The 26,336-nt window shown below is 39.9% G+C and overlaps 1 protein-coding gene across 1 annotated transcript in view; it reads right to left on the bottom strand.

The window, feature by feature from the left end:
• Window positions 1–26,336, bottom strand: part of CAMKMT (calmodulin-lysine N-methyltransferase) — a 377,333-nt gene that overhangs the window by 39,229 nt on the left and 311,768 nt on the right. Inside the window, exons 4-7 of the mRNA XM_065401271.1 lie at window positions 18,018–18,078; window positions 15,011–15,065; window positions 13,895–13,958; window positions 8,227–8,293 (exon numbers count right to left, since the gene is read on the bottom strand). Of these exons, the coding sequence (XP_065257343.1) occupies window positions 8,227–8,293; window positions 13,895–13,958; window positions 15,011–15,065; window positions 18,018–18,078 (247 nt within the window). The remainder of the gene's footprint in view (window positions 1–8,226; window positions 8,294–13,894; window positions 13,959–15,010; window positions 15,066–18,017; window positions 18,079–26,336) is intronic.

Below are 26,336 nucleotides of genomic sequence, written 5' to 3'. Positions count from 1 at the left end.
TGAATGTAAATAATTTCTAGCTATCAATTGCATGTGCCTACCCTAAGGGCCTGTCTGCACAGGAAAGTTATATCAGTATAAACTACTGATATAGTAGTTATAGTATAATAACAATAATAAACTAAGGTGTGAATTTAGGCCACTACAGTTATTATATCACTACAACTCCCTTTGTGGACACATTTATTCCAGAATAACAGTGCCTTTTTTCAGTTTAGCTTATATTAGGGCTGGTCTACACTGGGGAGGGGGGGGTCGATGTAAGATACGCAACTTCAGCTACGGGAATAGCGTAGCTGAAGTCGACGCATCTTATTTCGACTTATCTCCCGTCCTCACGGCGCGGGATCGACGGCCACGGCTCCCCCGTCGACTCCGCTACCGCCGCTCGCCCTGGTGGAGTTCCGGAGTCGACAGGAGCGCGTTCAGGGATCAATATATCGCGTCTAGACGAGTAGTCTGGACGTACCCATAGTCTGGCCTATATACAAAGTTAAGTCAACGTAAGTCATCTTGCGTTGATCTCTTTGGGCATGTGTGTACACTCAAATTTGTCTCCAGCCAATGAAAGCCTTCCATTACAGCAATGCAGAAACAACAATCACTCTGGTGCTGAGCCACAGACCTGCTGCTTTTATAATGTTGCATGCTATACTTGGCAGACACCCCACAAGCACCCCACAGACCACCATGGATACCTCCAAGGAGCCCCCTGCTGTGAACAGCATGGAGGAAGAAGAGGAGGATGAGGAGAGGAACACATGGCAGACATTCAAGCTACACAACAAGACAGGTCCTGTTTAAGACTCAGCCACAATCTAGCCAGTCTGATGAAGCCCGGACAAGCCCGATGAAGAGGAAGGAACCTTGGGTAAGTGTGTGCATGAATTTCCCTACACTGTTTAAATGTAAAGACGACACCCGGCCCAACCCCAAGTTATCAGTATACAGGTGTTGACTTTTCATTGTTCTACTCATACAAGACGAGGTTGTGGTACAACAAACAGAGGTAGAGTTGTTATCTGCTTTCCTTTCCCCTGTAGGGTTGGGCAGAGGAGGTGGAGCCATGCAGAGCATTTTGTTTATGTACATGTCCCTTGTATCCTCCAAAAATTCTCAATGAAACTCTGCAATCCTCTCACAAAGGTTTCTAGGGAGGCAGTCTTACTGCTTCCTACAAGGTAGAATATTTTCTCACACCACGCCGCAGTGACTTTGGCAGGCACTATTGTAATAAATAGGCTAGTGGCATATGGAACTGGCTCAGTAGCGTAGCTAGGGTGGGAGCGGCCACTCCCCACTAAGCACATTCCCCCAAAGTGAAGCCTTTTTAATCTTTACATTCACCCCAGCAGTCCAGGTCTTCGGCGTCAATTCGGCGGCAGGTCCCTCAACCGCTCCGGGTCTTCGGCGGTTCGGCGGCAATTCGGCGGCGGGTCCTTCAGTCACTCCGGATCTTTGGTACAAGTCCTTCAGTCTTCAGTGGCAAGACTTGAGTTTTTCTTTTTTTTTTTTTACTTCGCTGCTTCAGCGCCCTTTTTTATGTGTTCGCTCCCCCGCTAGTAGAACCTGGCTACGCCACTGAACTGGCTGGCTTCAGGATGCCAGCAGCAGCTGGGCTCTCTGTGCCTTTATTACCCTCAGGAGTGAGATATCAGCTAAAATCACCACCACATGTGGACAAAGGTGCCAGTACTCAGTGCCACTGCCATGTTCTTGTACACAATTTGTTGGGGAACTCAAAACAGCTTTTGTAAAGGGAAATCATGCCTCCCCAATCTATTAGATTTCTCTGAGGGGTCAAAAACATGTGGACAAGGGTGATCCAGTGGATATATTGTACTTGGACTTTCAGAAAGCCTTTGATAAGGTCCCTCACCAAAGGCTCTTAAGCAAATTAAGCAGTCATGGGATAAGAGGGAAGGTCCTCTCATTGATCAGTAACTGGTTGAAAGACAGGAAACAAAGGCTAAGACTAAATGGTCAGCTTTCAGAATGGAGACAGGTAAATAGTGATGTCCCCCAGGGGTCTGTACTGGAACCAGTGCTGTCCAACATACTCATAAATGATCTGGGAAAACGGGTAAACAGTGAGGTGGCAAAGTTTGGAGATGATATAAAGTTACTCAAGATAGTTAAGTCCAAAGCAGACTGCAAAGAGTTATAAAGGGATCTCACAAAACTGGGTGACTGGGCAACAAAATGGCAGATGAAATTCAAAGTTGATAAATGCAAAGTAATGTGCACTGGAAAATGAAATCACAATTATTCATACAAAATGATGGGACCTAAAATTAGCTGTTACCACTCACGAAAGAGATCTTGGAGTCACTTTGGATAGTTCTCTGAAAACATCCACTCAACATGCAGCATCAGTCAGAAAACCTAACAGAATGTTAGGAACCATTAGGAAAGGGATAAATAAGAAGATATAAATATCATAATACCACTATATAAATCCATGGTATGCCCATGCATTGCACACAGTGTGTAGTTCTGGTCACCCCGTCTCAAAAAAGATATATTAGAAATGGAAAAAGTACAGAGAAGGGCAACAAAAATGATTAAGGGTATGCAAAAGCTTCCATATAAGGAGAGATTAAAAGACTGGGACTGTTCAATTTGGAAAAGAGACAGTTAAGGGGGGATATGATAGAGGTCTATACAATCATAAATGGTGTGGAGAAAGTGAATAAGAAAGCGTAATTTACCCCTTCACATAACACAAGAACCAGGGGTCACCTAATGAAATTAATAGGCAGTTGGTTTAAAACAAACAAAAGGAAGTACTTCTTCACACAACACAAAGTCAACCTGTGGAACTCATTGCCAGGGGATGTTGTGAAGGCTAAAAGTATAACTGGGTTCAAAAAAGAATTAGATAACTTCATGGAGGATAAGTCCATCAATGGCAATTAGCCAAGATGGTGAGGAATGCAACTGCATGCTCTGGGGGTCTGTAAACCTCTGATTGCCAGACACTGGGACTGGACAACTGGGGATGGATAATTTCCCTGCTCTGTTCATTCCCTTTGAAGAATCTGGCATTGACCACTGTCAGGAGACAGGATACTGGGCTAGATGGATCATTGGTCTAACCCAATATGGCCGTTCTTATGTTCTTTTCCCATGGAAATAAGAGCCGAAATTTCATTGTTTCATGCAACTGAAAAATTCCCTCCTCATTTTCCCCCACCTCCTCTGGCAGGCCATATTCACCATGGCTGGCGCTGGAGAATGGTGATGTGCAGAGATGATCCAAAGCGGAAGTGTCAAAAAGCATGACTGATTTAAATGTTTTTCTTGAAATAAGGAAAGAAACTTATCTTTCCCTTTCTGTCGTGATTGGAAATCCAATGATATATCTGTGTGTTTTATTTGCAGCTGCTGGACTGTGTGGACAAGGGACAACATGTTCACTGAGATCCTGCAAATCAGTGCTGCACCAGACTGCGAATAGAGAACCTGGAGGGTGAATATGGCAGGCAGCATGAAGAAGGAAAGATCCAACAGGAGAAAGGCTCAAGAGTCAGAGCAAGAGATGCACCAGGACATTATGGAGCTTCTTAGGCAGTAAACACTGATACTGCACAGTCTTGTTGATCTTCAGGTCCAATAATCACAGGCTCTCCTCTCTTTGCAGTTAATGGAGAACTCCAGTTTAGCAGCTCCTTGCATCCCCCTAACATTCCACATAGCATCATGCACTGCATCCTTACCCCTACCACTCCATGCCAGAGGACAGTAAGGAGAATCACAGCTTCGCATACACTGATCCGTGAGAGTCCCTCCTTGCTTTTTGATACAAAATATTGATGCTGTGTTGTCTGTCAAGACCTGCACCACTATGCCTGAGATCTGGGGAATGAAGACCTGGCAAGCCAAGCATATTGCCCTGAGTTCCCTGAGTTCTGGGAGTTCTTTCTGCCGAGGTGGGCTCCCCACCCCAGGTCTGATGCATCTGAGACTAAGGTTACCAACGTATGAGGGGCAGCAAAGAGTACTCCTTTCATTACGGATCCGGGGTCTCTCCACCAGGTCAGCGAGGCGAGGACCGGAGGCAGAATCGTGAGTATCCAGTCCAGGCGGTGTCTGCTTAGGGAGTAGACTTATGCCAGCCACAACTGAAAGGGTCTGAGGCTAGCCTTGCATGCTGCACCATGCCACCATGTGACCCAGCAGCTTGAGGCAGATCCGAGCGGTCACTAGTGAGTGGATTGTGACCTGGGAACTCAGATCCAACATAGCTCGGAAACAGGCTTCCAGTAGGCAGGCTTTGGCCTGGGTTGAATCGAGCACTGCCCCGATGAACTCTATTCTCTGAACTGGGACCATGGTTGACTTCTGCTCATTTATCAACAGACCGAGCATCTGGAAGATGGCCTGTACTGTGCTGATGCTGTGCTGCACCTGAGCCTGCAACTGACCTTTGATCAGCCAGTTGTTGAGGTACGGGTAGACTCGCACACCTAAATGCCCGAGGAAGGCTGCCACCACCACCATACACTTTGTGAAGACCCGTGGGGCTGCCGATAGACCGAAGGGAAGAGCAGTGAATTGGTAGTGGCATTGCCCCACTACGAACCTGAGAAATCTTCTATGAGCGCGGAAGATAGGCATCCTTTAAGTCAAGGGTGGTGTACCAGTCTCCTGGATCCAGAGAGGAAATGATGGACCAAAGAGACCATACGGAACCTCAGTTTCTTGAGATATTTGTTGAGGCAATGCAGGTCCAGGATGGACTGTAGCCTCCCCACTACCCCTGCCCCCATGGCCTTTGGGATTAGGAAATATTGGGTGTAACCCCCTTCCCTCTTAAGTCTCAAAGAACCTCCTCCACGAAATTCAAACCTAGGAGAGCTTCCATCTTTTAGATGAGAAACTGCTTGTGAGAAGGGTCCCTGAAGAGGGACAGGGGAGTGGGGGGTGGATGAAAATTGAAGGGTGTAACTGACTGTTACTGTACTCAGTACCCAATGGTCTATATTACATACGACCACACTGGGCTGGAGGGCAACAGGCAGTACAAAAACAAAAGAGGGGACGGATCCAGAGCTGAGACTGGTATAATGCAGTCGGGCGTACCTTCAGAAGGCCTGCCTGGACCCACTGGAGTATCTTTGAGAGCCCAACTGGGAGGCAGAGGTAGGTGGGAGGGGTTGTCATTTTTTATAATCTTTTCCATTTTTTTTGTAGGGCTCCTACCTGGGAGATGCCACAAACCTGGGAGGTTGCTGGGGCCTGGAATGCTTCCTGGAGGCTAGTAGCATGTAAAGGAATGAAGTAAAGCTTTCGTCCTTGAGACCGTGGAGCTTCGAGTCTGTCTGATCTGAAAACAGGGAGAAGCCCTGAAAAGGGTGGTCCTGGATGGACTGCTGAACCTTGTGAGGAAGGCCAGACGATTGCAGCCACAAACAGCACCTAATGGTGACTGCTGGTGCCATAGTCCTGGCTGCTGAGTTGGCCGCATCCAGAGTCGCCTGAAGGGAGATCCTGGACACAGTCTTGCCCTCCTCAAAGATGGCCACAAATTCCTGCCTCGATTCCTGTGGGTGGAAGTCTTTAAATTTGGACAGCGAGTCCCAGAGATTAAAATTGTACCACTCCAGTAGAACCTGCTGGGTGGAGATACATAGTTAGAGACTATTCCATCCAAACAGGTCTAGTCTCTTAGCTTCTTTATTTTTGAGGTTAACACTCAACTGTCCCAAGTTTCCCACTCATTCACCACTAACGCTACCAGAGATCCTGTGGGAGGGCGTGAGTAAAGGTAGTCAAAACCGCTTGCCAGAACATAGTATTTCTTCTCTGCCCTCTTTGAGGTGGGGGGGGGCAGAGAAGAAGGGGTCTGCCACAGTATCTTAACAGGCCCCAAACTGTTTCATTTATGGATAAGGCTACTCTGGAGGGAGCAGCAGCAGCCAGGATGTCGATCAGGCTGTGCACCAACTCCTTAAGCTCTTTCACCTCCAGACCCAAGTTTGCTGTGACTCTTTTCAGGAGGTCCTGGTGGGCCATGAAGTCGTCTTGAGGGAGCAGGGTACTAAGGCCTGCAACCACCTCATCCAGGGATGATGAGGAGAAGGCCTGCACCAGAAGAGGCCTGCTGGATCTTGTTCCTTTCTAATTCAGTCATCTTAGCTGGCGAGGGTCCTTGAAGGGTCAGCAGGATTGGGAAAGACAGCAGATCCTTCTCCGCCTAAAAGGCCTCCAGTGTTGAGGGGGCCAGCAACCATCTGGCCCCACGGCTGCTCCCGGGAGTAGGTGGCAGGTCCCGTACTGGTCTTGAACTCTAGGCGGAGTCTGTGGAGCCATCAGTGGCTCAGGGGAGGACGAGTGGCCCAACATGAGTCTAACCATGCCAGTCCTTCCCTGCTTGTCTCTCTTTGGCACTGAAGAACGTCCTTTCTCGGTGCGCTGTTTCTTATGTTTCTTCCTTGGCACCGGGGACAGAGAACGGTTCTGGGAAGAACATGCTGCCAGGGGAGCATTCCGCACAAATGCCAAAATACTCGACACTGATTTGGAGCAGCTCAACTCCGAGGCTGGTCTGAGGCCTGCCCCCAAAAGAATGGCTTTCAGTTGAATATCCCTGTCCTTTTTGGTACAGGGTATGAAGTCCCTGCAGATCTGGCACTTCTCTTTGATGTGACACTTTAGACAGCTAGTGTGCAGGTCACTAACTGCCATCGGCTTGCTGCAAGAGGCACACATCTTGAAGCCCGGGGACTGGGGCATGCCTAGCCCTGGGGGTGAAAAGTCCCTCGACGACAGGGACAAATATTAACACTACTATATACACTAACTCTAAGAACTATATACACTAACTATGATAACTATACAGAATATGACCAAGAAAGTCCAACCACTGGAAAAGAAAACCTTGCCACAGCAAGAAGGATCGTTCCAGCAACCGTCATGGGTGGTAAGAAGGAACTGAGGGCGCTAGAGCCGGCCCTATGGATACCACTGAGGGAAAAATCTCGGCAGCGTGCACACATCTAGCATGGAATGGACATGAGCAAGCATTCGAAGAAAAACCAGGATTTCACCCCTAGTTCTTTAATTGTGCCAAACATTATCTAGCAATTTTGTAATGACATACATCAAAATGTTGTAAGTATTTTAGCTAATTCTCAGAATACTTCTGTCAGGTAAGTAAATACTACCCACATTTGATAGAGTAAGGGAAAATGAGGCAGAGAGCTTAAGACCTGTCAGCAGAATTGGCACAGCCAAGATCAGAATAGAAGAATTCCTGGAGTAAAATTTTCAACAACATCGAAGTCACTTAGGCCTGGTCTACACTGGGGGGTCGACCTAAGATACGCAACTTCAGCTATGAGAATAGCGTAGCTGAAGTCGACGTATCTTAGGTCGACTTACCTCGCGTCGTCACGGCGCGGGGTCGACTGCCGCCGATCCAGCGGGTAGTGTAGATGTACCCTTAGGAACTTAAGACCCAATGACTTTCAGTAGGAGCGAGGAGGAGTCTTTTGAAAATAAGGCATAGGCTCTTGGGTGATTTAGGTGCTTTTGAAAATGTTAACCCTTACTTCTTGCCCCACATTCAGTACAACTGACCACGATACCTCACAACTACCCAGTTTTCAACCAAGCAATGAACAGCTTTCTAATGCTGAAAGACATACTGTATATTTAAAAAAATTTAAAGGAAGAAAAATAGTATGTCACATGGGGCCAAGATTAATTATATTTTACTCTCTAGGTCAAAAAGCAATTAAGTTCAGATAAATATATTTTAAGTACTACTATCCCAATTTCAATTCAGATTTTTTTCCAGAGTTCTCAACATACCTGGAAACACAAACATGCACATATATGCAGTCAGCAAAAACTGTACTGTATTATCCATGTATAATTGCTCTTTGCTAAGACTGATCACAGGTGAGGGCCACATGTAAATTTGGGGACCACCATCCAGAAGTTATGATTCATTATTTATTTTACATCCAGTAGTATAATTCCTTAAATTAAAGGACACAATCTAGTCCTGAATAGTGGTATGGTATCGGAATTCAGGACTAGATGCTTCCTTTAGTTTAATAAATTCCCTTCCCATGAACTGCAAATTACTAGCCTGGATAATTGATACTGTACAGTTATCTTCCTTGCCAATAGAGATATTATAACTCACATTTCTGCATACACTTCACAGTATAATTTTATACAAACAATTCATCAGCAGCTTTTAAAATATCTTACCGGCTTGATACAGTCTGAGCCTTAAATACTCCTGCATTTTGATTTCTGATGATGATGTCACTTACATCTGAAACATACTTGTTAAGAATCATCCATAAAATTAGCATAAAAATAATGATTTAATGAAAAGTACTCCCCCCTACCCTAATTGTTAATGTCTTCATAGCTTCTTTTACCTATTAGGTCTTCCATAATCTGTGTTCATAGTGAGTGTTTTTAGAAATAATGAATGTATAGTGCTACTGCAGAAGTACTCTGATACCCCTAGCCAGTAACTCACCAAATTTATCCATGTCCATCATCTATTCTTTCTGTGGGTTGTTTTAAACAAAGGTCTTTTAGTCCTTATGTATTTTTAAAGCTAAGTACTAGTTTAAAACAAAAACAAAAAAAGGAAGCAGCAGCACAACCACAATGCCTCTCGGGATACATACTATGGACACAGACCAGTCAGCAGAACAGATGATGTGCTGTTTATTTTGCATGGCTTTTTTACCTCGTTTAGCTTGATATGTGCAAGTAGCTCACTGGGCAGACACTTCAGGAGTTCAAGGTGTTGAATTCCTCCCTGAAACAACACCCAGGCATTTGGCTCCTGGCTGTGATGGTCTGTGTGAAATGTAGCATTCAGCAGGGCTGTACTCAGTGGAGTTTCTGGTTTGTTGTGAGCAATAAGTGGCACATGGGCTGAAAAAGAGTATTGTCTTTGCTTCATCCTCAGCCTCTTCCAGTACAGAAACTCAAGACACAGATTTTGACATCCCTCCCACTTCCCCCCCATAGTCAGTCCTCTGCTAACCAAAACAAGGAGTGGCACTGATTGGTTTCAGAAGGAGCTTGACCCAGTCCTCTTTGGTTGGAGGGAGAATCTCCACAACTGTGGATGGTACTTTTGGCTAGTGGTAAAGAGTACTGTTGGAACGAATGGGGGTGGCAAGGTACTGAGATAGTCTTGAGAGGATAAACAAAAATATATCTGAACCTCAATGTATCTGAATGATTCATTCACAAATATGACACAAATATCAATGTTAGGACCTGTCCCTGTTCCTAATAATACTGGTATCTGGTTCAAAAAGCATTAATCTCCTTTTCTAAAATAACTTCTCACTCTTACAATAATCACTAAAATCAGCATAGCAAAGCAAGACCAGTGCAAGGTGCTCAGATACTACAGTGATGGTAGAAATGTCTAATCACACAGGCAGTTTATATGAATGAACCAAAACAATGGTGGCTTTTTTTGTTACATGTCACCATGCTCAGGATGAACCTAAACCTCTGACTGCCAGAAGCCGGGAAGGGAAGAGAGGGGTGAATCACTCCAGATGCCCTGTTCTGTACTGTCACGGCCACTGTCGGACACAGGATACTGGGCTATATGGCCATTCTTATGTCACGGAAGAAAGTGGAGAAAATCAATCAGTGGTACTAAAGAAAGATGTTACTGAAGTTCACATGTGTAGTTGAATTTTTCAGTGTGAACTTTCTTGCATGCAAATTAAATAATGCTGTGTTTTGATAATTAAAAAGTGACTAACATGTCCCCTTATTTCACTTAACTGAAATTACATAATTAACCTACCTAAGGATACTGACTATACAGGAATAGATATTTTAGGAAAAACCTCTTAGTGAATAATGTGGAAGTAAAGACAATTTACATTTATTTTGTGTAACAAAAAATTAAAAAATTGTTGACCCAAGAGTGTTTTAAATTAACCTCCCCACACTCTGGACACACCTTTTGAAGTGTTTCCATGGCATTCAATGGAATCCCATGAGGTACAGCATGTACCTGTAGAGCAAAAGAAGGGCATGACTAATCTTATAAGCAGAACGTGTTATTTTGTTAGTAGAGATAACACAGCTGATAAATTAGCCTCAGTGCAGTTAAATTATATAATTCTGAAAAAACTATTAATAATTGTAGTAAACATTTTAACGTTATGTATTTTAAATACATATACAAACCCATATCTTAAGACATTCAGGCTGAACTTGGCCTTTATAACCTAGATTTATCATGATTGTTGAGAGATCCACACACTTTATTATTATTTATTGTTTTAATGGTCATTACAGTGTACTGTGTCAGCACTTTGTATTACTGATACTTTCGGGCACTGAGGCTTGTCACACAATTCTAGATAGAGTAGTTCACGTCATCAGTGCACAGTGAGAAATAGAGCTAAACTGGAAGGTACATTACATTAATGAATCAGCTGGCTATTTTTCTTAGAAATGGGCCTGATCTGTGGATCTGGAAAATCTGAGCTGATTCTGAACTTCCCCAGTGTTTTAGGGAGTTCACATTTGGTGTTCTGGTTTGGATCCATCATAGAGATATGACCTAAGCTGCAAAGTACAGATTGAGATCAATATTACCCCAAAGTTTAAAAGGGGGCTTAGATCCGATGACCCAGTTCAGGTCCATTTTTAATTCTCTCTTGAAAAATCTAATCTTTTCTTTTTATATTATCTTTATTTATAGAATTAAAAAGGAACTTAAATTAGACAAATACACTCATAATAAATTAAGGGTAAACTTCTGACTGAAGCTGACAAAAGCAAGGAAATCTGTCTTTACATCACCAGGTTGTACCCAGGTTCTCCATATAACTATGTGTTATGATCTATTACACAATTTAGAGCTACCTGTGATAAGCACAATGGATGAAACCTTTTAAATGAGTTAATTGCATATGTCAGAGGATCATTTAGGATTTTAAAAGTTCTTAGCATCTCATGTCATAAGCTCATTTATCACTTTAAATATATTTTTATATATTTTCAAATGTACATGTATGGTGAAGAGTGACAGACCAATACCTTTGTTTCATTTTAAGGAAGTTAGTCATGTAATAGTCTAATAACATATGAATATACTATCATAATATAGGCATTCACAATATACAGAGTGAATTCCTCATCTACCAGCCAAAAACAGACATGTCACAGTTTGGAAAATTATATGAATGGTGTCAAAAATTAAAAGAAAAATCAGATCCTCAAAAGCTTAAGAATACACAAAGCAAGGCAGTTAGTTATGCTCACTGAATTGCAGTAACAACAACAACAATAATTATGATGATGATGATAATACAAAGGCAGATACTCAGATGCAATGCACTATTGCCAGGTCGATTTTCAATTAAATTTCACTGATGTATTCATTTGTTTCTTAATGTGCTCATCTTGCCCATTAGGAATAATTAGCAGGCTTGCTTGGTGATTTCCTGGTTTCTGACAGTGATTTTTTTTCTTTTTGTTGACAACCACTTTTACTTTTTGGAAAGTAATTTTTGGATATTATAGTATGACTGCCATGTAATTTAAAAATCCTAAGAAATTTAAAGGGAAGATGTAAACAGTAATTTTTAAAATAAGGTTATTTTAATCAATAATACCTCAATAATAAAGCAAAATACTAGACATTAACTATTCCTGAAGAGCAGAATCCAGAAAAGAAAACAATAATTTAGCAATGCTAATATAATTTGGTACAATAAATTACTAAAATATACCAAAACTATCATAAAAGTTATTAGAAATAAATCATTACTTTTAGTAATTTGGGACATTTGGGGTTAGATTTTGTTCTCAGTTACTCCAATAGAAATCCCCTGATTTCAGTGGGGTTGGCATGGATGTAACAGATCAGAATTTTGTCTACAACTGTTTTATAGTTAGATACTATAACAAAGGATGCAAAAATAAAATTATTATAAGACAGAACATAAAACTATCAATGAAGTCCATTAAAATACATAATATGCAACATAAATTGTAAAATGCAGTACAATAGGAGCACTTTGAACGCTGAGCTCCAGAGTACCAAATGTTAAAATGGGGCGGGGGAAGGGGAACGGGATCTTTTTTGAAGTTTTCAGCAAACACTTCTCTGAAAGGCTAACAGAGTCACTACAGACTTTAAGACTTCTTATAGGATTTTAGGAAATATAAGGTATTTCCAAAAAAAAGGGTGGGCACTTAACTTTCTTAATTAGGTGATATTAACTATTATCCTTTTGAGGAACAAAAACCATTTTGATCATTTAATTCAATGCAATGAGTGAATGTTTTTAGCACATATCAGTTCATACCCTTGATGCAGAAGACTTCAATAATTTCGTAAAAATTCAGATGTGCTTATAGGATCTGTTAATTGAGATATTTGCTGACACGATGATTACTAAACCCAAACTGAAACTCTTTATGGTAAAAGGTCCTTTTTGTTAAATAGCCATACTTTTGTCAAACATCAACTTATTTTGCTAAGTTGGTTTTGAAAACCTTTTTCCCCCTCATATGTTTTATTTCCACAATGACACATGGCTAGAAGTGTGATATAATACAGTTACATGAAATGACACAGGACAGTGCAATTGCCCAGCATCAAGTCACTAATGTAAACATTTGGAATTTAGAAACAATCTCGGAATCATAACTAAAACCCTACATTTTTGAGAAAAGGGGCATTTTTATGGAGCATTTTTCAAGTTGTAAAGGAAATGATTTGTGATTGGCTGTTATTCTCCATGAAATTGTTGAAGTATTTTAGGCAATTATGGCTGGCTGAGTTACCTCTGAGAACATAAGTGTTTCTAAAGGCTGCTAGCTAATATTCTTGCACTGCCATGTCTCCTGTTTTAACAGCCTTACATAATTGCAAATTTCATTTTTTTAAATAATCCACAACAGAGTTTAACTTAATGAAAAAATAAGTACTCATTATGCTAGTGTTCACATACATACAAATCATAAATCTAAAGCATTGTGACGTTGCAGTGGCCAAAAATTGAACAACTACTCTTCCTGCAAATGCAAATTTAAAGATCACCAAGGAAAAAAAGCACAGATACCTTGCACTTTTTCCTTTCAGTTTCTAACAGGTATTTATATTCACTATATACATTGGTTCTTGTACTATTGTAGATATATAATGTGACCACAAATCATGCTCACTTTCTCTCTCACTTAGCCAAAAGACAGTTCAATTTTCTGAATTCTGTGTACATATTAGTATGGCATAATAATGATTTATTCTAATATAATATAAGAAATATAATAAAATAGTACATAGAGGAGAGAGTGGTTTTTATAACCCTACATTAAGATAAATAATGCCAAACTGATAATTGATTAAACACAGTATGTGGATAATTTATAGGTAGTTATAAGTTAGTCGTAATAATGGTACTGTGCATGTAATAGTATATACTGTGAATACTATGAAAATATATCTATATTGGACATATTGTAAATGGTTAGTATATGAAAGCAGGTTTGGTACAAAAATCTAGCAAAAAGAATAAATGTCGAGAGGGAGTTAATTATTTGGTTTACTGCTGTACTTCCTATAACACAGAACATAAAAAATGGATTCTCTGAACACTTCACCATTAGACAAATATATATCACTGTACTTGCTGCTTTCTCCCTACCAACATGTACTTTTTTTTAATCCAAGAAGAAAATGTGGAATTTATTACAGGGAAAATTTTAGTTTCGTTCAAGAAATGTTATATCTTTCTGTTTTTTAATTACTCCTGGTGGAGACTTTTTTTTTAATATACCCCATGCTGTCTTTCTTTATATCAATTGTTACTCAGCCAGTAAAAAGGAATGAGCACAACAAACCAGTTTTCTATCTGAATAAGGATACTTTTGATGGCCTTTTCATTTCCATCAGTTAACAGAACTTCTTTGACATCTGCAGAAATAGCAACCTGAAAAAAAGAGCACAGCAAACAATGAGCAAATATGCTTGTCTGTGTGGAAGTGAAGACAGGAGTGACAAGCCTTCAGTATCATGCTTCCTCACCTATTTCTCTGTAACAATCTTCAATCTTTTTTCATTTTATGTCTGCATTATTTTAATCATTCAATCAAATCAGTCAATACTTTTATCATTCCATTTGCGGGAGCCTCTATCTTGCTATCATTCTGTTCCGTAATTGCATTGTGACAGCGGATGATGGTATTCTGAGAGGCTTTCATTTGCGGGCTTCTGTTTATCTAGTAGAGCCATCATACAAGGCTGTCACTCTGCCTTTCAGCTTGCTTCTGTCTGACTGCCTGATGCCCTTCATATAACTTTGCATTGCAGGCAGATGGCTTTGTAAGGGTAATTTTTTTGTGAGCTTTGACATGCTCGCACATTGGGCTGTAACCTCGACACATTGTATAAGAGCGACAGGTTTGTCAAATGCCAATCAGTGTAACAATATGCTTTTATTTGTAGAGACATAAAAACTTGTCTAATGCACTGCACTGCTACATAATATCTCCTGAATACATGACTCAGAACCCAGAGAATGGTGAACGACGCTCCTGAATGGCCAATCTAATTCAAAAGAATCTAATTACTGAGAGCTCTGGATCATGTTTGTTGGTGTAATAATGCAGGCAAAACATTAGCAGCTATATCATGGTGCTCCAACTGTGATTCGCCAGGCTATTCCTGTATCTTAGCAAATGGGACTATAATCTGGAAAAAAAAAAATGCTTCAGCTATGGCAATGAAAGACAGACCGTACGTGGCCTGGAATGTCACAACAAGAGATATTGACTACACTGAGGTAAAATGTTTCTGCTCATCGAGGCAACCATAAAATCAATATGATACGAAAGCAAGTCAATCTAGAAGGTCTCTCAAGACTCTGCAGCTTGACTGCAGCTGATGCTGTTGACAGTTCTCTGACCCAGCAGTTGGAGGCACTGGAACATTTTTTCTTTTGTTCCTCCCTCTGAATGGGATTGGAATTGAGAAAAGACCTACCATGAGCCCAGCCAAGCATGTCATGCCACCCCCTAGCTCACACACAGCAAGGTCCCTGAAAGAGAGAAAGGAAATGGTAGAACCCATACAAATTAGATGAAAATGGTCAGAGAGACATATATGTTACAAGAACAAATTGCCATCTGCAGTACGAACTGAGCTACCCGGAAGTTGTAGAGACACGACTAGGCTACCTCATGTCGTTTGCGTTTTAAAAATAATTATGAAATAGAAAAGTCACAAAGCAGGCAAATCAGTAGGGGTTCCCTCATTAGTGTTCAGTGCAACATTACCACCGCTGAGCTGAAAAATCTGAGAAGGTTCCCTTTTTTCCCCTTGTCAATGGCGCTGTCTTTTAGAACTAAACTAGCTAGAGTAGCGAAAGATAATTGTTAGGAAAGGATAACATTGTTAATCCACATTCATTCTTTCAAAAACAGTTAGACAAGTAAATGGGGAAATGAATATTATTTATATCTATATATAGACATACAGCTTTATCTAGTAAATTCTTTATATTTTGAAAAAAATACAACAAATTTTAAAACAAGTCACATACCTTACACATGAAGTATTTAGATTTCTCAAGTAGCACTTAAATTGCAAATGATATACAAACAATACTAAAACAATGTACAGTTAAACCACTGAAAACTAAGGTAAGGTAATGTCAAGAGCCTAATCTGAACCCAGAAAAGCAAGAGAACTCAGAGTTAAGGCTAAATATCTGCTGTGACATGCTGTTCTTAAATTAGCCTATTGTGCACTGGCATTACCAATAATAATAACAACATATGTGCTATCTATATGGCTGAAATATACTTTAGTGTGGAGAACCTGCATGATGGGAGCTGCATGGGGGGAGCCATCAATAGAATGTTCACATTAGCGCTGTCTCCAAACCGATGGCATGCTGGCGAGGGGGGTAGGGGGGTGACTGTGCGTTGACATCACCTAGGCCAGCATATAGGGCAGTGTTGAGGGTGGGATCATGGGATTTCCAATTACACCTACGGCAAGTGATTATAGCTGGTAGAAAATTTTCCACTGAAACATTTTGGACAGAAAATGGCTTTTCAATTAAATTGATATTTTTGTTGAAAAAATGAAAAACCTGAAATTTTTTGATGAAAACAACAAAAAGAAATTTGATTTAATTCAATTTTTTGGTGGGAAAAAATAATTTTCCAACAGACAGTACAAGTGATTTTTAGGGACTGTGTCCACTAGTCCAGCCATATAAATCTCTCTGCTGCATCCCCACACACTGACACCCAATCCATCTGGGAATGGGATGGATTTGTTTCCCTTAGACCCTGCACAGTTCACTTGCATAAAGACCACTGGTTTTATGGAAGTGATGTAAACATCACTCTATAAAATATAAACATATTTGGGATCCCAAACAATGCCTAAACACAATAAGTAGAATTAAAAATAGACAAAGTCTGCAGCTTACACTCTGAATGTATTTGTATTTCATTAAATAATAAAATCTTATAAGAATGTTTTTAATTTAATTTTAATCTTATAAGATTATTTTCTCACAGTTTTTTTCTTTACGTTTAGGGTTTTAAACAGGTAGTGTTTAATGAAAAAACGTACAATCCACATTTTGCATTTATTAGTTATTATCCTTTACAGCAATTACAATCCAGTATGTACCCAATGAATTTTAAAAAAGGGTATTATTGAACCAATAATGTAAATGCATATTATATGTATTTACATATATAGTCTTATATATATATATAAGAGCGCTTATTCAAACATGCATGATGAGGATTAACAGTTCTTTTGGAACCAGTCAGTGAAGTAAATATAGATTCGGTGATTTTTATAAAATGAAAATTAAAACCTATATGGAAAACCTATCAACTTTGAGTTTACTGCACAGAAGGCCTGATCCTGACAAGAGATGACTAGGTGAAACTGCCATTGGCTTTAATGGACGTTTTGATTGCTCAGCAGCTCTGAGTACTACACCCAGACTTAGGGACTTTTATAGAGGCAGATTTTTAAAAAATGGAATACAGTGATCCATAGCGCACACCCATCGTAGTACCTTGTGTGCAACATGGATCAGTAAGAGGCAACCGACAGGACAAGTAGCTGGCTGAACCAGGCATTGGGGAAAAGTGACTCGGTGGGGCAAGTGACAGAGGAAGCCTTTATGCCAGGCTGGGGAACAGAATGGAGAAGCTCTGTTGCTGCTACTGTACTATCAAGGCTGAAGTAACCTCCTCGGGTCTTGCACTGCCTTATGAAGGCCAGGGTCAATGATTGGTGACTATAAGCAGTGATAAATCCATTAGCTTTGCTCCTGCCTGTCTCCACCTGACCCTCAAAGAACAGTTGTTCACAACTGTGTAGGGAGCTTGTGTACAGATGGACTCCACCTACAACCCAAACCCTACACCATTGCTCCTGTACAATGGTACTGCAGGGATTCCGCTGAGCACAGGGCCTTCTACGACCCCAGAAGAGTGGAAAGAATGTAGGGCTTGATTTATTTTTTATTACTGTAAGAGTGGCTAGCAAGTGTTTGATAGGCATGTTATATAAATATGGAAAAAAATAAATACATAAAATGCAGAATGACACAGAAACGGGGTACACGTGCATCACTACATAATATGAATATGATGTACTTTATCAGACAATACTTTGCTTGCTTTCCCAACAGAAATCCGTTTAAAGAGTGTCTTTTATTTTTCCTGACCTTCACAATCAGTAATGATCGATCGGAGCTTCACTTTTGTTTCCCAAAAATCAAAGTGGAATAAAACGCCTTGAGTGGAAATCAAAAGTCTTTGACATATAACAAAAAGCTTGCTGTGCAATATTAATACCCAAAGGCAGCTCAAAATTCTTTGTTACAAGCAACATGCTTTCACCTTGAACTTTTTAAATTTAATCGGAAGATTTAAATCATAGCAATCTTTACCATGTAAATACAATAAAACTAATGGATTGGAAAGCATCTTTTATGTTCAATTCTGTGTACCTGAACATTTGATTTTGCTTGAGGCAGTAGAAAGCTAGCACCTCTTCAGAAGGCCAGATACCTATAAAACATAAAGATATTTCCTTTTTTAGAATAGATATTTTTTCTTCTGAAAGGTGTCATTAATATTTAATAGCTGTTTTTTAGATCTGTACCAAACCAAACTTTTACTGGATTTATTTTATTTTATTTTTAAAATGTGCCACAGTATCAGAGAATAAAAAAAAGAACAAAACTTACAATAGCAATGCTTCTAAGGCTTTGTCTACACTACCCACCTTTTAGCGACACAGCTGTGCCGCTATAGCCGTGCCGCTAAAATGCGTGCAGTGTAGCTGCTGTTTGTCAGCAGGAGAGAGCTCTCCTGCCAACAAAAAACATCCACCCGCAACGAGCGGCAGTAGGTTTGTCAGCAGGACAGCGCTCCTGCCGACAAAGCGCTGTCACCCTGGCGCTTTTCGTCGGTAAAACTTTTGTCGTTCGGCATCTGTTTTTTTAACACTCTTGAACGACAGAAGTTTTACCAACAAAGTTCCAGTGTAAACAAAGCCTAAGATACCCAGCAACAGACTTTATATGAACATCGGCAAGGCTAATCAATAGCTGTCTACTTGTTTAAAAATTAGGCACCAGCATCAACATTATAAACATTAAATAAAAATCAAATTCTAAGAAACACCAGTTTTATACCATATATTTGACATTTTCAGCCTCAGTAACTATTGGTAGGCAACAAATTAATACATTCATAGAGTTTAAGACCAGAAGGGACCATAAGATCATTGTCTGGCCTCCTGTATATCACAGGCCATTCAATTTCATCCAATTCCTCCTGTATTGAGCCAATAACTTGTTTGACTAAAGCATCTCTTCCAGAAAGGCATCCCAACTTGATATGAAGACATCAAAAGATGAAGAATCCACCATTTCCCTGATAGTCTGCTTCAGTGATTAATCATTCTCACTGTTCAAAGTGTATATCTAATTTCTAATCTGAGTTTGTCTGGCTTCAGCTTCCAGCCACTGATTCTCGTTATGCCTTTCTGCATTAGATTAAAGAGTCTTTTAGTACCTTGTATTTCCTCCCCATGAAGGTACTTATACACTGTTCTCAAGTCACCTTTCAATCTTCTATTTCATAAACTAAACAGATTGAGCTCTTTAAGTCTCTCATTGTAAAGCATTTTATCCAGTCCTTGAATTATTTTTGTGACTCTTTTCTGCACCCCCTCCATTTTGCAATTTCCTTTTTAAGGCATGAAGACCACAAGTGGATGCAATATTTCAGTATTGGTCTCACCAAAGCCATATACGGAGGTAAAATCATTTCCAAATTTCTATTCACTACTCCCATTTATACATCCAAAAAAGAATAGAGAATAACTTCTAACTTTTTCAATTGAATTATATTCAGTTATGAAACGTGCAGTGACTCTGTGGCAAAGTTATATTTGTGTGTTTTTTCCTCCATTATTATTGGTAGTGAAAGAACACTCCTATATATCAATTCGTAAGTCACAGCTTGGGCTGGCCTACTAGCTTTCCATGAGAGTGACCTGGCTTCAGAAGCAAACTATGCCTGTTTGGAACTAAGAACTTCATAGATCATATACTCTTATCTGCTGGGGATGTGAACGGGAAGAGGAAGTTTATGCCTACGTTTTGTGCACTCCCACAGGCCCTAAAAGTGACACTGCAATCTCATGGGACTACAGTGAAAGTGTATAATTCAAAGCTCCCATAAGCAAAGAGGTGGGGTGACACTGGAAAATAGTCCGCCTGAAATTAAAAAGGTAGAAAGGTAGAAAGACCCAAAGTTCCTATTTTTGGATAAGACTTCCAGAAAAGGGTTCCACTCACAACAAAAACACCCACTCAATTCTTAGAGACAGTAAAAAGGTTATTCAACAAATAGCAACTTGTGATTTTTTCAACAGTGCATAAACTTTTTCTATTTCCTCATTTCAAAGTTCCCTGAAACTAGGAAATGACCTGAAGAAGGAAACATGAGTAATATCGCCCTTAGAGACTCCCAGTAATTCTCCCCAGCAAATGTCTTAATAGTTTGAAATAACCAGCTGTTACCACATTGTAATAATTCTGTGGCTACAGATACTATAGGGTCATCATATTCCACACATTTCATTAGTTGTTGTAGTAATAGGCCTTATATGTCCCATGTGGGCCAGTTCCAATCAGCAGAATGCAGTGATACACATTTTCATTAGACAGTCCATTATATACTCCCAGGCCAGGCAAAGCAGTAAACCTCAGATACGGGAAAAAGAAGATTTCAGAACCAACCATCAAATGCCAATTATAATGATTCCATAGCTATGTAGACTTTAACATTTTCAGGTATTTTGCACAGCGTGTATGAACTTTTGGTCATTAATAGCAATTGAATTCTGAACCTTCTAATAAAAAAAACCAAGGTCCCCACAACATGGGTTATTAATTATTATTATCTATTATTTCTTAAGCACCAAAACAATGGACTCAGTGACATATAGGACACAAAGGAAGGCACAGTCCATGCCCTTTGCAGCTTACAAGATCAATAGACAACCAAGATCAGACATAAACCCACAATGGGAAACCTACAAGATGGTGCTAACTTACAGTGTTTCTTAGCTATAGGAAACTCTCCATTAGCTATATTAACATTGGGGTTCATATCCTTGACGCGCTGCAGTCAACAGAGACACACAATCACATACATATCTGAATAAGTTTGATATTCTATCCAGTAGAAGGCAGTGGTACATATACACATTATCTAGTATGTTAAAACAGATTCTGGCAGGGTAAACTCAGAGCTTGTCTACACAGTACCACAGTGTAGACTGTGGGGTGTGAATTACGAAGCATGCCAAAGAGTTGCACTCTAACTGCCCTGTGTGTACGCTGCTGGCATGAATGGAAAGGTATCTAGTTCACATTAATGTAACCCTGTTTGAAAGAGAACTACCATAACATGAACTAGGTACTTTTTAGTTCATGCCTGCAGCATCCATACAGGACAGTTAGAGAACAACTCTTTGGTGTGCTCTGCAATTCACACCTTCTGTAGTCCTCATAACAGCACAGTGTAGACAAGGCCTTAGTCCTTCCATCCTACTGAAGGATCCAGACAAATAAATTGAGTATAAAACTTACTATGTATGTGGATCTTTCAGATCATATATTTTGAAAAATCCTTTCAGCTCTTCAGAGTCATAAAAGATATCATAACTCATTTGATAAGAATGGATTTTTGACCCATGGTGTTCTTGGCCAACACTTCCCCTTCTCTAAATCACTGTGCAGCCTGACAGTCATCCTCAAGAACGTTCCAGTCCATTCAATTGCTACCCTCAGTTTCCCACAGCTGGCTACTCTTGCTTTGCATTTTATATATACAGTTTTTAAGCCATTTCTGAATAAAAAAAGATCAGATATGTAAAATTTAATATTTTAATTAGTGTTGGTTCACATACCTACCAAAAGCATTGAAGGAACATTATTATTTGTACAGTTCACTGTAATTTAGATTTACATGGTGTCTGAAAATCTGTTATTTTTCTTATATACACCAGGGTTAAAATCACATATTCATACACAATTACCCATTTCTCAGCAATATGAACACTAAGGATGCTAGAGGATTTTCTCTTTTTTTTTTGAGCATTGAAATATGTTAAAATGACAGATTTTACATTGAATATAATAACTATTTAAGTATTTCAGTGAATAATATAAGAATGTTTAGGTTTGCAGCTGATAGGTGTGTACTTAAGCAACAACAGTGGTTTCTGGTGTTTAGTGAATAAGTGGTTAATTCAAGACCATTTGTAATACTCTACAATCCACATTAAAAAAACTGTTTATAGCAAACTTTGAGTCTAAATGACTCTTAAAAATACTTGTTTTTGTAGCAGAGGGCCCTGAGTGTCTGAGCTTGTCGCCCATTGTCCAAAATCAAATGCTTCTCACTTTGATGTGGCTTTGATTGAAAAGACATCCTGACTGAAGTCAAAGTATTCACCAAATCTTTTACTATTGGACACCAGTTCCTTCACCCTGCTACCACACTGTGTTAATACCTACTTCCTCGTGGCAGCAGCTGCTTATACACCACTTACCCCATCACTGGGAGAAAGGAAACAGCATTTTCTGAAACAAAAGTGCCATTCTATAACCAGCTGCTAGCAACACACACTGCACCTCTCTCGTCCCCCTTAGGGGAAAGTATCACCTCCATAATGATCCAAGATACCGCCAGCTAAAGAGGCAAGAGTCAGAAGGTCTCTCACGAACCCAGGTCTCAAGTGTGGAAGCACACTGTGCTACCAACTAAGCCAGCAGCAAGAATACCTTTGTTAATTTTAGTAAAAGGAAAAGCTTCTCTTGCCTTAACAGGTAAGTAAGCCTCTTTGACTGCTTTTAGAAAAGGGATAAGCTTAAACATCCAGGTGGAGGAGTTTGCACTCTGCCTTCTACTCTTTCATTCTGACCTACATTTTTCAACATTGCGACCTACATTTGTAACATAGTCAAACTATAAAATAGTATAGTTTCTGTTTAAAAAGAAAATAACTGCTCAGTTCTGTTATAATACAATGTCAAAATCCACAGTAGTTAGCATATAGCACTAATTCTTCAGAGACAAAAATATTATCTATTACTTCCTGCTATACAAACATACACATACATGTGTATATGGGTTTTGTTTCATGCAAAAATACTGTAAAGACTTCTGGGTACAATTAACAAAAAGATGCCTCTGATTTTACATGCATAAAATTGGATGGGCACCTATTTGGATGTGCAATTACTACTGCTTTTACACTTGCAAATGCTTGTTTACAAACTTACACCTTTGCATGTACGAGAATAACTGCACCTCTTCACATCAGAACAGTTGTGCAGGAAAAAATAGGCAATGGCTCTATTGGACTTTACAGCTCCCCTTCATGTCAAGGTGTGTTTGTGCATGAGTACAGTACTCATTGAAATTTAGGAGAGGGACTGTGCCTCAGCACAAAGCCTCCCAGAATTCCCAGGAATACAGCTGCTGTGCTGCCTTTATGCACACTGCAACTTCCTTTGGCTTGCTGATGCAAAGTAGTCCATTGCTCCACTCCACCCTGATTCTTTTGCAGTGATTGCCAGAAGAGGTGCACTACACTGCCAGAACTATTGGCTCTAGGTATCTACACAATGCTCATTATGACTGTACTGGCATGTGAGCACCTTAATTACTAGATGGGAGGGGTGGTGAAGGACGTGATGTTTATTTTATTTGTACATATTTCTCTAGCACTCATTGCCATACCATCGTATCAGAGCACCTCGCCAACATTACTGGACTTAGGCTCACAAGAATCCCTTGAAGTCATGAGTACTATTATCCCTGTTTTACAGATGGAGAATTGAGGCACAGAGATTAGGTGACTTGCTCAGGGAGGTCACACAATAAGTCTATGGCAAAGCCAGGAATAAAGCCCACATTTCCTGATTCATAGTTCTGTGCTTAAATGACAACAAAAATCCTTCCTGCCCTATAGAGAAAGAGCAGCTAAAGAAGTCATGCTACCCTAAGGATGCTCAAATGGAGTTGCCTTTGCCACAGTACCCATGGCAGAGTCAGTGCCCTGAAATGGTGCCTTCAATTCCTTCTGTTTCAGCACAGCAGCTCTTTTAGCAGCCTTAGTGGTATGTGGCCTAATAGGAATTTAAAGCAGGCCTGGAAGGAATACTTGCAACTCAATCTCATTGTGAGGGACATCATCATTTCAGGCAAAACCAAACCTACTGTTGTTCCTACTCTATTACAGTCAGTTATTGGCATGAAAAATTACGAACCATGAACGGGAGATTACAGAAAACTTTCAGTTGAAAGGAATTATCCAACACTTTTTAAAGATCCTTCATCCACTATTTTTATTGTCCCTTATTTGGTTCTTAACAACTTATGTTAAAGACTAGTGTCACACATTTGAAAACTCACAGACTGAAAACTGTTACAAAGCTTCTCCAAAAAAGTAGCATATTGTTAGAATACTTTCAGTATACAATATCCAGTATATTTACATATACATCTGTACAGAAGGAGCCAATATGCCTCTTTGCGCTGCTCCACTGGCACAAAAGAGTCATAAACCCAGCTGATTCAGCTAGCTGGGACGTCTCCCTGCACAGGGGGAATCCTTGGGAGGTATAGGGTCACTGTAGCAACTCTGTGCCACCTCCCAGCTACACCAAACAATCTCAGTCCAGTCCATAGTGAACAGGTATCTGTATCACAATAAAAATTACCAAAGTCATTGGTACTAACTGGCAACTGTATTGGTAATCTCAGCTGAGGTACCAAGGATTGAATTGAGCCACTGAGAATTAACTACTCTTTCACCCCTAGAGATCAGGTTTCAGGCATATTGCTGGGGCAACGCGGGGAAACTTTATTACTGCCTGTGCTGTACCTATTCTGTGGATAAAAGGTTTCAGTTTCCAGGGCTGTCAATCCAGTACCTTTCAAGTGCACTAAATTCACAAAAAGGAAGAAGATGCACTGTAATTCCTAGGTTTACAACAGCTACAAGATACATTTTATCCTCAACTGCAGAAAAATATAGAAAAACAAACATGTCTGCCAGTTACTAGTTATGCTTATATTACTAGTATGCTTATATTCTAGGTAATTTATAACTGTGTCCTTTTACTCTTATTGTAACATATTTACAGTTGTACTTTTAAGGTATGAAAAGTTTAACTCTTTGTTTTCAACTCCAGAGACCCTGCCTTACATTCATCTCCTAGTTTACAATAGGTCACAATAGAAAATGAGTTTGATGATCTCATTCCAATCTCCTTTTGTGTGCATCACCGCCTCACAATTTAGCACGAGAGACTGTGTATAGTATGCTTAAGAGAGATCTAGGACTGGAGAAGAACTGATAGTGCAGGTCAAGATTGAGATATAATGGCAGAGTTGTATGGAGAAAATTGCAGAATGCCTCTTAGCCCTATGCCTGGCCTTAGCCAATGCTATCAGTCCCTCAGTACTGAGCACTAAATTCACTTACAAATGAAAAAAAAGTCTGAAAGTGGGGAATGAACAGCATGGTGAGAGCTAAACACAAAATAGACAGAGTGTGATCAAACTCTAAACATTGCCCAAATATCACAGCTTGAGCCCTTCTCTAATTTTTTTGTGTCACCAAAAATGTGTACTAAAATCAACGATAGGATCAAAAGTCTTCATTTTGACTTTTTCACTAATTAGGTCATATATCACTCAAAAGTGGAATGTAAGTGAAAGGTTAGTGCATTAATCCATGATGCCTAGGTACCCACTTTCAGTGGACTGTATCTGAAAAAGGACAAATAGATATAACAAGTTACTACTGGTATGAATAGTTTTCAGATATCATAAAATTTTAGAGTCAGCGAAAGAAAGTTTATCATACAAAATCCCTTTTATGCTAGCCCAAACACAGGAGTCTGATCAGCATAGTAAAATGAAGTAGGCAGGAATGTAGAGAAGGGAATGATTAAACATCTGTTGTTGTTTTGTCAATATTTACAATGTTTTAATTCATAATTTTCAAACCTGGGGGCCTAAATTCAGGCACTTACATCCACATTTAGACTACAGTGAAAGTTAATGGGAGCTGTGGGTGCTTGGCATCTCTGAAGGAGGGGTCACTTTCATTAGGGTATTTAAATATGGAAGTAGGAGGCAAATTTTCACAAGGCCTCAACACTCACAACGGGGGCCAGATTTTCAAAAGGGTAGCTACTGAAGGTTGAGCTCTTTTGAAAATCTGATCCCAGGTGTCTAACATTAAATACCCAGTTTTAAAAGTTTTAAACTAAGCACACTTGTTAAATGGGCTGGGTGATAAATATACTGTGTGAGGTTTTTTTTTAACAAATGTGTTCAATAGTATTTACCAGTATCAGCTTGCACCTGAACTTTTCTACATGTCAATTCTGTCCACTCTCACCCACCTCCTTCTTTAAGTCCTGTGAAGAGGAGCAATTTGTGCCTACACCAGAGGGACAAGATTCCCCTTCCCACAGCAGGAACTGCCACAAGTGAGTTTCAAAAGGTAAAAGAATACTAGAGAAATTGAGGCTATAAAAAGGAACACATCTCCCCACTTTTTCCTCTCCACATATGTTTTATACAAACCCTTGCCTTTCTCTCAATCTACAATGGAATTTATGATATTCAGATCATTGAAAAATATGTATAAGCACTGGCTGAGATCTTCAGCCTGGGCAAAATGGCCTCAGTGCTATATCTCTCACTTTCATCCTCATTATTATTCA

Source organism: Emys orbicularis, chromosome 3 (genome assembly GCF_028017835.1).
Source record: "Emys orbicularis isolate rEmyOrb1 chromosome 3, rEmyOrb1.hap1, whole genome shotgun sequence".
NCBI classification, from domain to species: domain Eukaryota; kingdom Metazoa; phylum Chordata; order Testudines; family Emydidae; genus Emys; species Emys orbicularis.
This window is presented reverse-complemented; position numbering and strand designations above follow the sequence as displayed.